Source organism: Rhinolophus hipposideros (genome assembly GCF_964194185.1).
Source record: "Rhinolophus hipposideros genome assembly, chromosome: 9".
NCBI classification, from domain to species: domain Eukaryota; kingdom Metazoa; phylum Chordata; class Mammalia; order Chiroptera; family Rhinolophidae; genus Rhinolophus; species Rhinolophus hipposideros.
Window position 1 is genome coordinate 7107857 of NC_138055.1, and position 15819 is coordinate 7123675.

Here is a 15819-nt window from a genome sequence, read left to right on the forward strand (position 1 = left end):
GAAACAACCAATGTGTCCTTTGATAGATGATTGGATAAAGAAGACGTGGTGTACCTACAAATGGAGTACAACTCTGCTATAAGAAAAGATGAAATAGTGCCATTTGCGACAACATGGATGGATCTTGAGATTATTACGCTAAGCAAAATAAGTCAGACAGAAAAAGTTGAGAACTGTATGACTTCACTGATATGTGGGATATAAAAACTGAAAGCAACAAGGGAACAAGACAAACAAAGAAACAAAAACTCATAGACACAGACCATAGTTTAGTGGTTACCAGAGGGTAAGTGGGGAGGGTGGATGGTAGAAGAGGGTAAAGGGGATCAAATGTATGGTGATAGAAAGAGACCTGACTCTGGGTGGTGAACACACAATGTGATATATAGATGATGTAATACAGAATTGTACACCTGAAACCTATGTAATTTTACTAACCCATTGCTATCCCAATAAATTTTAATTTAAAAATTTAAAAAAGAAAAAAAAAAGGATGAGATTGCCCAGGGAGAATATGTAAATGAGGAAAGGGGTGCCCCTGAGAGGGCTAGAGAAAGAGGAGCCACTTAGGATTCTGAGAGGAAAGGTCAGAGAGTTAGGAAAGTAAGATTTAAAAAAAAAAAAAAGTCAAGGAGATAGGAAGTTTTCAAAAGAGCATGGAAACTATGACAGGTATAGTAGGAAGGTCAAGTAGGATAAGAACGTGGCAAATTCCTCTTGATGATGAGCATTAAAGGTTTTTTGGGAGCCAGTGAGGGCGGGAAAACTTTGTGAATAAACCATATTGACATCCTGCAGTTACCAAGTCCCTTTTGAGTGGATTCATAGACACTAGATGTAGATCATACTAAATTTGTGTTGATTAGCTAGAATTAGGATTAAAATCAAAAGAGCTTTTCTTTCATTGGAAATTAAGATCATTACCCTTCATTCCCTTGGTGCCATTAACTTGAAAATCATGTTTACTTGTGAAGAGACGTCAGTTTACTTTAGTTCTTTTTCTATGGAATTTTGCTAATTTGCACAAAAAATAGAACTAAAGCTGCCACACACGTTCAAGCTTTTAGAACTGTGAAGCCTGTCTTAAAGGCAGTTGTCACAGTGAATCTGTTACTATGCTGATACTCTCCGTGGTAAATGCAAAATCTTAGTAGTAGGCAAAGATTATATTGCTTATTGTTTCCTTTTTTTTAAAGATTATTTTTTTAGATTTTTGTTGTAAAAATTGTTTTTCTTTTCTGTAGCTCCTTTTATCCCAAATGAGATGAGATAGGTAACGGATGTGGAATTACTGTGAAAAAGTTGTTAGTTGAAATGTGATGTGTTACTGTTACTACGACCATGTGACTGTCAGCCTGTCTCTAGGGCTGGAATATTGGTGTGACCTTCCCAGCACTCTTACTCAGCAAAGAGGTTTTGGCCGGAGGGAAGTAGCCCTCTGCCCTTGCTACCATCTTTTGGGCAGGAATATTATAATTTATATTTATGTTACTGTAAGTATAGAACTGTGAGAACTGTTTCATTTGAAAAAAAGCCCTCACACAGCAAATTGTACAGCCCACATAGGGACAAAGGAATGACTCAGCCTTTTGGGGAAGCTTTTCCTTTAGTTGCTAACCTCTGACCAGACTGTCACGTAGTCTGAGAGTTGAAATTTACCCATGATTTTTTTTTTTTTTTTTAAAGACAGTTTGAGAGCTTGGTTGCCAGAAGGGACCAGTGAGAATGTTTCTGTCTTCCCAGAGCAGCATGTAGCCCACACTGGCTGCCGCCCTGTTGCTTGTTGAGTCATTCCCACAGTTCTATATAGAGCTTCTCCGGCTTTTCTGTTAAACATGATGTTCTTGGAGTGAGAAAGGAGTTTTTCTCTCCTCCCCAGAATCTCCGCCACCCCAAACCTGCATTGCTTTCTCTTTTCTAATGACAAAATATTGCCCACAATCATTTCTCTTTTAAGGTGTGTTAGTACTTCGTTGAGCATTTGTACATCTCTGCAAGCATTAAGTCATTCGCTGGGCTCAGTTTGCAGCAGTAGGCTTTCAAGAGACAGGCTGATATTTAGCCAAAAAGATTGAGGCATTCTAGGTAAACACACTACACATGGATTTCTAGTTTTCAGCTATTTAAAACTCAGTTAAATAGGCTAAAAAGCATCTAAATGTCCTTATTATGAATATCAGTTAGTAAAAAGTACTGTGAAGGGAATGAATGAACTTTTAATTTTGGATAAGTGAAAATTGTTTAATTTGAAAATAGTTTTTGTTTTCGCAATGGAAAGTAAAATGCCTGTGTTCATTCTTATTCAGAAGCTCATGCTCTGTGCTAATAGACAAAGAATTAAAGTCTCTTTATCAGGAAAGGGAAATTTTTGTATATTGGAACTGTCTTATGTGTTCCACACATCCAGCAAGATCACAAGCATTTTAGAAAAGTCCAATAACATCAGTAAGTTGTCTATTCACAGATCACATGTCTCACATAGGAACAAGTCAGGGGCTCCTATAGGGGATTGGCAGATCTGAAAGACAGATTACAGCTTTGGAATGTATTCAGATGACTTTTTGAAACAGATATTTTAATTGGAGTGGGGGTGGAGAAATAGTTGAGCTTCTGTAGTTAAATATTCAATTTCCTTAGCCTGTTATCTATAAATATCACAGATGAAAAAGTTGTTGGAACTCCTTTTCAGAAAACGAATTCACCATACATATTTATTTGTATGTATGTGTTTCTATGTGCCTGATCCTCATCCCCACCTCCCATTAATGGGTCAGTAATTGGGCTGTTTCTTTCACAAGATTATGAGTTGTTTGGACTGTATTTAATCTGCTACTCTTAAACTGCATTAGCAACAGTCCTTACAGAAGGTTTTGAACAAAACCTCATCTTCTCTTCTTGAAAAGGGAGGAGGAAAAAAAAAAGCAGTCGATTGGTTTTCTGACGGTCTGTTTCTGCATTTCTCCTCCCCCCAGAGACGAATAGCAAGGGGAGGCGCTCACTCACTGTGCTAACCACACTTCATATGTTTTAACTTGAGAGCTTTTTGGTTTCCTGTCGGCGGTGATTCAAGTTTGTGCCATCTTCACTTGCCTGAGGGGTGGATAAAGTGATAACTGCACTGAGAAGGGGAGTGAGTTCTCACAGTCACAGCTGAGCAGAAGGCATGAGATCGAATTTATGAAAGTTTCAGTAGCCTCTGAAGACAGCATCTTTGTTCTGCCACTTTGAATTTTTTCATTTTATTTGTGGGCTGTTGTTTCTGAGAAGAATCTGTCATGACGCTACTGGAACCGGAGATGCTAATGATGGCCGTCCAGTCTGGTAATTCCCGTCTTTCCTACAGGTTCTATTTACCGTAGGTTTCTTAAGAAAAGGTAGGGTGTATTTGTACTAGGCTTGGATGGAGATGGGGAGGAAGATAGTTGGGGGTACAGATAAATGGTCCAGTACATGTACTGCATTTTCAGGGTTTTATTGTAAAATTAGTAAGTTTTTTAAAAATTGCAAATCCTAGTTATTCAGACATAGCTTTGATTTAGATGTTTACTGACCTTAAGATTATTCAGTGAGGTGACCTATGTGGGAAAAAAAGAATTATTTTTGTTTAATCAATTATTTTATTATCTGTGGCACTGTTTTTAAGATAATCAAATGCTTTTGCTGTTTTACACATTACTGTCTTTAAGCACTAATCTGTACTCTATGTCTTTCTGTGAAAGTATATTAAATAAAGTTTCCTTAGCTGTTCTTGCTCTTTTATGGTATACCCTCCTTTCTAGATCATCTTTTGAGTCTTTGGAAATGTTCTTGATAATACATAGGATTGAGACTCTTGATTGGAGATGGGAAAGTTTGAACAAGGAGGCAGTAAACAGGAAGAATGCAAGATTTTTGAAATTCTATCTTTAAAATCAGTTTTCCCAATACAAAAGTATCTTTTAAAACATTTTAAAATTCCGGTTTGTTTTTAATGGTTTCTTTTACTTTTCATGTTTTTAAACTTGAAAGTTAGATATCTAAAAATAGGGAATGTTCTTTTGTTATTTTTAGATTTCTGCTAAAATGTAGTCTGTAGTGTTTTGCTGTTTCACAGCCATATCTTGAAAGATTCATACAAATGGCATTTGGGGACCTCTTCCCATCCGCTGATCTTCACTCAAAAGAGAATGAGACTCCTTAGTTCTGGCAGATACTGTCTCTGGCAGAGTTGGTCTTACTGTTCTCCTTGGGGAGCGCTTAGATAGTATGTTGAAAGGCAGATATCCATCTGAAGACAGGCTCAGATGCTATCAGGTTAAGCTTTATGGACAGGTAAGAGGCAAAGAGGAAAGATATTTCTGCTGTTCTGTTCTTTCTGGTTTTTCAAATAAGACCATGATTAGTCATTTATTCACTTTTTCTGTTCATATATGCTAGGCGTTCCAGGTTGGACACCCCGCCTTCCCCAGTCTGTTGAGCTCTGTGTTCTAAACAAGATAATGAGCTTATCTGAATGTTTCCCATCTGTCTGTGATGAAATAGCTCCCAGTTCTACTGGCTTGGATTATTTTTTCCTCTCTGTGTTCTAGTTCTCTGCTGTGTGCAGACAAGAGCTTATTTTTATCTCAGGGAGTAGATGTTAGCATTTGAACTCTCTCTCCCTTCTCTGATCACCTTGTTTCTTGTAGATCATCTCAGTCCGGTAACTTTTCTTAATAAAAGTTAAAAGATTATTTTCCCCTAAGGGGCTCTCACTATTCTCAGCTGGATAAGGGAAAGGGACTTAGTAATTCTTTCTTGTCTTGTCTAAGAGCTGTTTTACCTACGACATATGTTGGGCAGGGCTAGCTACCCATCTGTTGGACCAACTACTTCATAAAATTTTCAAAGGTTAATAGTATGTAAGACAAGGATGGATGAAATTGACAAGGGTGTTGGATACAGGTAGAATGAAAGGTCTACAGAGAACAGCGTGCACGTGGACCTCTTTCTTTTGCCTGTGTGTGTAAAAGCAGAGAAACTAGGTATAGGAAGGAGTAATAGCAAACCGGTTTCTCCTATACTTGTGATTCCTAAATGTTAAAAAACTTTGATGTGTTGGTTTTGTGAAATCGTTACTGTTTTCTTCTGAAGCTGTAGCCTTCAGAAGGAATTATGGATTGTAACAGTAATATGACAGCTATATTTATGCTAGGAAATTAAAGAGCATCTGTTTTGAAGCCCTAATAAACTAAAAGCCAACCATTTTTTCAAAAAGTCAAGACATTTAGACTATATGAGTCATAGGTTTTCTAGCAATAAAGTATTTGGACCTCCACGAACATATGCTTTATAGGTAGAATTATTCAATGAGATTTTAAAAGTATCAGACCCCTTTAGACAAGATTCAAGATGCAAAGTCTTTACCATGAGTTAAACTTGAAGATACTGAATATTATAGTGAAGTTCCGGGGTACAATGTATACATTGTATACATTGTATACAGTTTTCATTTAGTATTTGGAGCTTGGAGATTTTGGTGAGGCATACTTGCATGTAAAGACTTTCATCCCGCTTACTGCTGGTGGTCTGCTGTCTTTCTGTGAAATCTCTCGATAGTCAGTCCCTCCTCTTCATTCCTGCAGTACCACTTTTTTTTTTTTTTAATTTATTGGGGTGACAATTGTTAGTAAATTTACATAGATTTCAGGTGTACAATTCTGTATTACATCATCTATAAATCCCATTGTGTGTTCACCACCCAGAATCAGTTCTCCTATCACAATATATTTGATCCCCCTTACCCTTATCACCCACCCCCCAGCCCCTTACCCTCTGGTAACCACTAAATTATTGTCTGTGTCTATGAGTTTTTCTTTCTCATTTGTTTGTCTTGTTCTTTTGTTGTTTTTGGTTTATATACCACATATCAGTGAAATCATAGGGTTCTCTGCTTTTTCTGTCTGACTTATTTCACTTAGCATTATACTCTCAAGATCCATCCATGTTGTCACAAATGCTCCTATATCATCTTTTCTTACCGCTGAATAGTATTCCATTGTGTATATATACCACAACTTCATTATCCATTCATCTATCGAAGGACATTTTGGTTGTTTCCATGTCTTGGCCACCGTAAACAAAGCCCTGCAGTACTACTTTTGCAATGTAAAGTAATTATGATTTCTACCTGCCTCTCTAATTAATTATTAGCTTTTCAAAGGCAATGTATTCGTCTGTATATTGGCTCCTGACATTGGCACATGTAGACCCTCAGTATGTTGTTGTTGTTTTTTAATGAAGGAAGAAATCTGATTTGGCATGCTTCCCCTAATAAATAGGCATAAGCTTTTCAAATCGGGGTATTATCAAAGTATTTTGAGATCTGTTTTGCATTAAGAAATGAGTCCTCTAACCACCATCCTGTATCTTAGCCAACCCTGTCCAAAGCAGGTGCTGTTGAAAGCATGACTTTCAAACTGAAATTCTTCCACGTCTCAGGATGTTCAGTGTACCCCGTGTGGCTCCCTGTGAAGTGCTTTCCTCAGCCTAAGTGTTCTGATCAGCCGCGATCAGAGGATGAAAGCATTTCTCACCACTATGGAAACCTATGTAGATCATTGTGATTAGAAAACTAATGATATTAGATGGACATTTGGGATTTCTGAAACTAAGATTAAGGGGGAATACTGGGACCCCCACACTGATCCGGTATATTTCAGAACAGAGCAGTGCTGGGGCCCAGCTCTTGACAGCGAATACATAAGGCTTTGACCAGATGGCCCAGACCCTGCATTTAGCCAGTGCAGTCTTACTAGTTTATAACTCTACAATAGTGGACTGAGTTCCCTTGTGGAGAAAAGGATCGAAGCCATTCCCAGGTCTGCTTTGGTCGCATGACATACCCTGATCTTGATGAGGCACAGCTAGGGAGTCAGTTTGTGTTTTTGTTTTTTTTTTGTCTCTGTGCACATACGTGTGAACACCCACCCACTCACCCACACTGCACCCAGCCACACACACTCTACCCTCCCCCCACCCATGCTTGCCTATATATAGGCTATCTCTGGAAGGACCGAAAGAAACTAGTAACGGGGGCTACGTCAGGGAAGGGGTATGGGGGGCTGGGGTAGAAGAGACTTTTTGTTCCACAAAACCGTTGAGTTCTGTTTTAAGTTTATTATGATTATGGAATACCCCACAAATGCAAAAGAATATATAGAGTATGTAGTACAGCAATGAATACAATACACAAGCCCATGGACGCAGTATCTAACCTAAGAAATAGAGCACAACATACACTGAAGTCCTCTAAGTGCCCTCTTTAGTTTATCCTTTAGAAAACGGTTTTGTTTGCTTGCTTTTAACTGTATATACCTTTCAAATCTTTTGTTTTGTGCCATATGCTTGCTACTTATTAAAAATATTAATAATTTTAAAGTGTTTCCTTGTTCCATTCCCTCATCCCTTGATGTCTGTATGCCTAATCCCTGCATGTTTCTTTAACTTCTAGTTCCCTGATCATTACAGTTTTTGTCTGAATTCTGTATTTTATAATAGTGTGGATTGGAGAGAGGGGAGTAGTAATTCAGAATAATAAGGTTGAAGGAAGCTGGTGGGCAGACAGCTTTTGCTCCTTTTGGCTATGTGTTAACTCTTTAAGGAAGGGTTCCCTGTTTAATCTTCACATTACCCAGGGGTCTGTAGAGCTGGTAAAAAACTCTAGAACCATTAGCAATACCTACCTTTTCTATCTCCCAGTACTCTAAATATTAGTATGAGCTTAAAAAAAAAAAGGTTGCTTTTGTTTATATTCAAGGGATTTTAGAGATTTGAGGAAACCGTAGGTATTGTCTTCTCCTTTATTTAAGATAGGGAAGTTGGCCCATTGAGGTTAATTTCCTGAAGTCACATAATTAATTAGTGGCAGGGATGGAAGGATAATTTATTTCCCTGCTCCCATGACAGTGCCCTTTCTGCTATAACATACTTACAAAGAAACTATCAGAGACCTTTGATGTATGAGATTGTTTATAATTTTCCCCAGAGATCCTGGTTTTTCTTGGGTTTTTCCATTGCAGGTTTCTGTCACTATTCACATTGACTCACATCTTAAGAGGTAGAGATAAAAAGCAGTGCCTGGGTTTTCACTTCCTGCCCCTGAGAAGTGTAGTCAGATGCTGGAGGCCCCGTGGTTCTCTGGTGGACCTCCATCTTGCCCTGCCTTCTCTGGACCGGGTGATGATCTCATACCTTGCTGATGATCTCAGAAGACAGGTAGGCAGACAGACAGCTGTTGTCATCGGTCTTCTGGGTTACGTCTTACTCCCCTTTCTCTGACTCACTGATTTATCTGGGATCCCCTTAGAGTTAGGACCCAGATCAAAGGAATTTGAATTCATCTGTCTGTCTCTATCTTTTTTTCCTCCCTCTTGTTTCCTTTTGGATGAGGCAAGCTGTCAAGACCATGAACCACAGTTTTAGCTTTATTAGAACAGTGCCAAATTAAATAAAGATGAGTCTTACACAGTCTTGTTTTTCTTGGAACTTCACTTTTATGATTACCGCATGCATTATTTTTGAAAGGATTTTCTTTATAATAACAAGGAAAAAAAATACTAAAAACCCCTGCTCTGCCATCAACAACAAAAAACAATTTTTTCTGCCTGGCTCTCAGCAAGCTAAATGGCAGTATCAGGCTGAGCTCACGCTGTCAGGGGTCTTGGGCATCCTTAATCTCATGCAGTCACTTCTTTTGTTCGTTTAAAGAAAGTCAGATCGTATCCCTCCTCACTCAGAACATGCCAGTGGTTCTCAGTCACAGAAAAAGCCCAAGTCTTTCCAATGCCTGCGGGGTCCTCGGTGCTCTGCTCCAGCCCTGTAACTGGCGGCATCTCCTCCTCTTGCTCCCTTGCTTACTCTTCCCCAGCCATGGGGGCCTCTTCACACCTCAGGGAATGCCGTTTCAGGGCTCGTGTGCTTGTTCTTCCTTCTACAGGGAGCACTTTTTGCTGGGCGGGCTTGTTCCCTCGCCTCCTTCAGGTCTTTGTTCAAATGCCCCTTTCTCAGTTAGGGCTTCCCTGACCCACCCTAGTCTTTTAAAATCCTGCTTTTATTTTTCTTCATACTACGTATCTGACAGAATACATGATTTGTTTGTTTACTGGTGACTGCTCTTTCTCCCTACTAGAATATAAATACCTCAAAGTGGGGTATTTTTCTCTCGTTTTTCTGCTGTGTTTCCAGTGCCTGTAGGGGTACCTGACATTAATATGCACGTGATAATAACTCTTGAAGAAATGATTTGCCAAAAAATTTGTAATATGTTTTAGGCAAGTATGTTCCTGAGACCATGCCTTTCAACTGTTTTGTATCACGTGCACCGCACTAACTAGAGCTGTGGTTCTCAAAGTGTGGTCTGGGCACCCCTGGGCATTCCTGGACCTTTTCAATGGGTGTGAGATGAAAACTTATATATTTATACTAAAATATTATTTGCTTTTTTACTCATGTCTTCTCAAGAGTGTGCAATGTAGTTTTCCAGAGGTATGTGATATACGATATCTCAACAGATTGAATGCAGTATCATGTGAAAATTCAGCTGTCTTTTAGTAAATTATACTCAAAAGAGATTTGCAAAAATAGTAAAATTAGTGGTACTCTTTTTATTTTTTATTTATTTTTTAAAGATTTTATTGGGGAAGAGGAACAGGACTTTATGGGGGAACAGTGTGTACTTCCAGGACTTTTTTTCCAAGTCAAGTTGTCCTTTCAATCTTAGTTGTGGAGGATGCCATTCAGCTTCAAGTTGTTGTCTTTCAGTCTTAGTTGTGGAGGGCGCAGTTCAGCTCCAGGTCCAGTTGCCCTTGCTATTTGCAGGGGGCGCAGCCCACCATCCCTTGCAGGAGTCAAGGAGTTGAACTGGCAGCCTTGTGGTTGAGAGCCCACTGGCCCATGTGGGAATCGAACCGGCAGCCTTCGGAGTTAGGAGCACGGAGCTCTAACCGCCTGAGCCACCGGGCCGGCCCCAGTGGTACTCTTTTTAGTGTTGTGTTTTTGTTTTGGAAAACAATCATATTTTTCATAAAAATACGTTACTTAGGTTAACATGTGGGTTTATTGCTTTTAAAAATAGAAATAACAAATGGGTTGTTTTAATTTCTTACATGATAAATACTGGTATGTATAACCCACATAAATAAGTGGGCTTATACATGAGCGTTTTGAAGTTCTCAATAACTATTAGAAGGTAACGAAGTCCTGACATCAGAAGGTTTGAGAAGAGCTAAGTATAGGGTTTCACAGAGCATGGACTTTGGAATGCAAGTTTCTTAGCTCTGCCGCTAATTCATTGTGTGACCTCGGACAGATTGTTAACCTCTCTGTTACTTCACCTGTAAAATAGTAATAATACTACTACTACTAATAATAGTAATAATGGTAATAGTAATGCCAACCCAGGACGTTGTTGTAAGTATTAAATGAGTTAATATATGTGAAATGTTAATAACAATTTCTGGCACATATTAAGAGTTGTTTTTTTTTAAATTTTTTTGGGGGACAGTGTGTTTCTCCAGGGCCCAACATCTCCAAATCGTTGTCCTTCAACCTAGTTGTGGAGGGTGCAGCTCAGCTCCAAGTCAAGTAGTTGTTTTCAATCTATTTGCGGAGCGGGGCGCAGCCCACCATCCCATGCGGGAATTGAACCAGCTCCCTTGTTGTTGAGAGTTTGTGCTCTAATCAACTGAGCCATCCGGCTGCCCCTCCTTCTAGAGCTCAGTGGCAGCCAGTTGTCTCCAATCTAGTTGTGGAGGGCGCAGCCGACTGGCCCATGTGGGAATCGAACCGGCGACCTCGGCGTTAGGAGCACGGTGCTCCAACTGTGAGACATTGGGCCAGCCCTGTTATTGGGATTTAGATACAGTAGTTTTTTGGTTTGTTTTTTTAAAATCTTCCTGGATAGTCTGACAACTTCCCACACTCTCTTGATATTTGGCAACTCATAAAAAATTTTAAAAAATACTTAACCTTGAAATACTTCTGGGAATTTGTTCTAAGGAAATTATAAAAAATATATTATATATATATTTATTAAGATGCTCATAGCAATATAATAGTAAAAAAACCAAAAACAAACAGAAACAACCTAAATTTTAACAGTAGGAGATTGATTAAAGAACTTATGGTACGTTCATTTGATTGGATACCAATGTAGTCATAAGATTAAAGATGTGGAAAAACGTTTACCATTTATCCATATAATCCTAAAAAAAAAATGGCTGTAAGGATATACACCAGAATATTAATCAGCTGTTTCTGGGTAGTGGGATTCCAAAGGAGATGGAGATTTTTTTTCCTTCTTTTGAGTTCTGTATCTTCCTGATTTTGTATCATAAGCATACATTTCTGTTGTATTCAAATAAAACAGAGAGAGAGAGAGATAGAGAGAATGCATAGGTATGGTTAGAAGAGGGGGAAAGTGGCTGGAAATGTAGTTAGAAGCTAGAACCGTTGATTTGGGGCCTCTGCAGTCAAAGTGGTCCATTGACCAAACAATGTGTGATTAAGAGGAGGCACTCCATCCCATTAAGCTGTGCCTTCTGCCCAGTCTAGTTTGTATAAATCCCTTTTACATTTTGTGCCTTTGTTTCTATTTTGTAAGATTTATTGAAATTTACGTTTGCAGTGTTTGTATTAGGCCATGCTCTTGGCAGAGTCGTAGATCCTTCCTATACACACTAACTTACTCTCAATCTGTTGAACCTTTCAGAAGTTTTTATAAACTGAAAACACACTAAGTTATTTTTTTGTTTCGATGGGTAAGAATAATTTGAGTTCTCTTAGGCATAAAATAGTAGTGTTAGTATAAAAGGTTTTAATTATTTGAAAGTACATTTCTATAATATATTTTGTTCTTTGACCCGACGGTAGGTGTGAAAAGCGTCTCAACAATCCATCTACTCTTTATCACAAAGCCAAAACTCATACTACCTTATCTTTGCAGGGTAAATAGGACCTGGAAGACTTAATTAAAAAGTTAAAAGTTAACTAAAGTGACCTTGACTTTCTGAACTGTTATCTTTAGTATGTTCTCTTGAGAATCAATTAGATTATATTCCTCAAATCAATGCCATAAGACTAATTTTCAGAATATTTGGTTGTGTAGTGTATTGAAAACTTCAGGTGTTACCATTAATTAGGCTGCCCAGCAGGTACCGTGACCTCAGCCTTTCGCCACCTTGCTACACGTGTGTGCCAAGGAGCAGCAGCAGCATGGTATCCCTTAGGAGCTTGTTGGGGAAGCGCAGTCTCTGGCTCCATTGTAGACGTGCCATCAGAATCTTTATTTTACCAAGATCCTCAGGTGCATGAAGTTGAGAAGCATTGTCCCAACAGGTATTTTATTTTTACTGACCTTTTTTGAGGTGAACAGATGAAACAAAGATGATTTGTTGGTGTATTTCTTCGGTAGTAAGAATTGTTCAAAATGCTAAAAATCAGAAGATAAAAATAACAATGGTTGGGAAGATTATATGATGTCTAATTAGTATGGAAGCATTGGATAAAATAGGAAACAAAAAGAAAACTCGCTTAGTATTCAGCATTTGATAAATGTTCACAATATGATACCTTTTGGGCGGCTATTTTTCCAGGAAGAAAGAATAAATAGACTTCTTGGCATTCTAGAATATTGAATTGGAGAGGGATCTAGAGATAAGCTGATGCAAAACCTTCATTTTACAGGTGAACGAATGGGGGGACTAAGATGGGGACTAAGAATATTAAGTGACTTACCTACCATCCCATTGCTTGGACTCCCCATGTGCTGATTTTCAAAGCACTGCTCTTTGCCCTCCTTGGGAACCCTACCCCTCTGTGTTGCTGATGGCCAGATTGTTAGTTGTTTCTGTTGCTGTTGATCGAAACCATACTGAACAATTCTGCATGAGAATACTGTATCCGGCACACCTAACAACGTCTTGTTAAAATGGTGGGGACTTACTCTCTGCTTTCCTTTCTGTGTGATTCATGTAATAGCTTCAGAAAAAGACATTTATTTATTTGTTGTAGAAGTAAAGAAGTTAAACTGCTTCTTCTATGAACCAGTGGAGCTAGCTGTTCAGGCCTGTTCTCTGTGAGATGGGAAGGTGCAGGGGTGTGGGGAAGGGAATTTTCTGTTCTACTGAAATGGCAGTGTTTTTGAGTATTTACAAGTAGTGTCATTTTTCTTTCTATTCCTTGTTTAAATAAAAATAGATAAATCAGGAAAGGAAACCTTTCAACAAAGAATGCTGGAAGGACTGGTTATCTATGCCCCCAAAATCCCCCAAACAGTAGAGAAAACAAAACCAAAAACCCATTGATCCTTACCTTCATACTATAAAAAAGAAAAATTCACTTGAAATCGTTCATAGACCTAAATGTAAAAGCTAAAGGACACAAAAAGCATGAACTATTAGGTTGGTGCAAAAGTAATTGTGGTTTAAAAAGTTAAAAAAAAAAAATTGCAAACACTGCAATTACTTTTGCACCATCCTAATACAAAAGAAAAATTCTTAAGTTGGACTTTATCAAATTTAAACACTTTTTTTCCTCTTTATACATTTTTGAAAATGAAAAGACAAGCTATAGAGTGGGAGAAAATACTTACAATACATGTAGCTGACAAAGAAGTATCTAGAATACATAAAGAACTCTTAAAACTCAATAACAACAAGATAACCCAATAAAAAGTGGGAAAAGACTTGGTCAGACATTCAAAAAAATGTGTAAATGGCTAATAATAAACACATGAAAAGATGCTCTATTGACCATCAGAGAAATGCAAATTAAAACCACAATGAAATACCACTACACACCCAGTAGAATAATTTAAAAGACTGACAGTACCTAGGGTTGGCAAGGATTTGGAACAATGGGAATTCATACACTGCTGGTGGAATGTAAAATGGTATAATCACTTTGGAAAACAATTTGGCATTTCTGAAAAAGTTAAAAATATTTACCGTATAACCCAGCAATCCTATTCCTAGGTCTTTACCTAAGGGAAATGGAAACATATATTCATATTTGTACATGAAGGTTCATAGCAGCTTTCTTTTTTTTTTTTTTTAAGGAGGGTACAGCTCACAGTGGCCCATGCAGGGATCGAACTGGCAACCTTGGTGTTATTAGCACCACGCTCTAACCAACTGAGCTAACTGGCCAACCCTCAGCGACTTTGTTCTTAATGACCTGAAACGAAAAACCTAGGTGTCTATCAACAGGTGAATGGATAAATTGTGGTACATCCATAAAGTGGATAATTATTAGCAATAAAAATGAACAAACTACTGATTCATTAAAAAACAAAAAAGATGAATTTTGAAAACATGCTGAATGTAAGAACCCAGACTGAAATGAGTACATACTGAATGATACCGTTTATGTAATGTTTTAAAAATGCAGGCTATAGAATACTATGCAGCAATAAAAATATTCTAAGAAGGACCAAACTATTGAAATCATAAAACACCTTGGATGACTCTCTAGAGAATTATGCCAAGTGAAAAAGTCAGTCCCAAAAGGTTATGATTCCTTTAGGATAACATTTTTGGAATGACAAAATTACAGATATGGAGAACAGATTGATGGTTGTCAGGGGCTAAGGTAGATGTGGCTGTAAAAGCTCAACATGCAGCGATGGAAAGACCTTTGTGGTTCTGTATCTTGACTGTATCAATGTCAGTATCCATGTCGCACTATAGTTTTGCAGGATGATATCATTGCAGGGGACCTGGGTAAAGAATACATGGGATGGGGTCTCACCGTATTATTTCTTACAACTGCATGTGAATCTATAAGGACCTCAAAATAAAAAGTTTAATTTTAAAAAATGCAGACAGTTTGGCAGCTTTTCAAAAAATTAAACACAGAGTTACCATATGATCCAGCAATTTTACTCCTTGGTATATACCCAAGAAAATAGAAAACATTGTCTACACAAGAAGTTGTACACAAATGTTCATGGCCGCATTAGCCAAAAATGGAAACAACCCAGATGTCTATCAGTTGATGACTGGATAAACAAAATGTGGTATATCCTTACTATAGAACATTATTCAGCCATGAAAGAATGAAGTATTGATATATTTTGTAAAAAATGGGTGAACCTTGAAAACATTGTGTCATGTGAAAGAAGGTAGACACAAAAGGCCACATGTTGTACAGTTCCATTTATATGAATCCATAGAGACATAAGGTAAATTAGTGGTTGCCAGAGCCTGGTGGCAGGGAATGGAGAGTGACTGCTAATGAATGTGGGTTTCTCTTGGGGATAATGAAAATGTCCTGGAATTAGATAATGGTGTTGGTTGCACAATTTTGGGAATATATTAAACTACTGAATTACATAATTTGAATGGGCGAATTGAATGGTATGTGAATTGTATCTCCAAAATTGTATGAGAAAAAAATGCAGGTTTCTCTAGAGTGACAGACAGACAGCAAGCAGTTCAGTTGTTGCCTGGTGCCAAAAGTAGAAAGAGAAGTTAACTACAAAGAGGCGTAAAAGAGAACTTCAGGGGATGAAAATGTGTATCTTGATTGTCTTAGTGGTTATGGCGGGTGTATACATTTGTCAAAACACATTGAACTGTATGCTCCACATGGATGAAATTTATTATATCTAAATTAAACTTCAATAAAATTGATTTTAGAAACTTAAAAAATTATCTCTAATGCTTGTAAGCTGAAAGTGACCTTTATGTTAAAACTCTCATATCTTTTATTGATATAAGGCTAACAACTGTTACAAAAATGAATTTAGGGACTCTCACCTCTGTTGCTACTTTCTATCTCCCTTTTCCATCTAGTCATTTT

General features: G+C 38.0%; 1 protein-coding gene across 7 annotated transcripts in view; it reads left to right on the top strand.

Annotated features, from left to right (window-relative positions):
* The window catches only part of MRTFA (myocardin related transcription factor A), a gene marked incomplete at its 5' end in the record, with an annotated part of 176073 nt that overhangs the window by 78571 nt on the left and 81683 nt on the right, over window positions 1-15819 (top strand). For 3 of the 7 annotated variants that reach the window (XM_081058615.1, XM_081058616.1, XM_081058621.1), the window contains one exon: window positions 3141-3321. The exons of 2 other annotated variants lie outside the window; for them this stretch is intronic. In XM_081058615.1, the coding sequence (XP_080914741.1) occupies window positions 3276-3321 (46 nt within the window). 2 more of the 7 variants (XM_081058620.1, XM_081058618.1) reach the window with 2 other exon arrangements.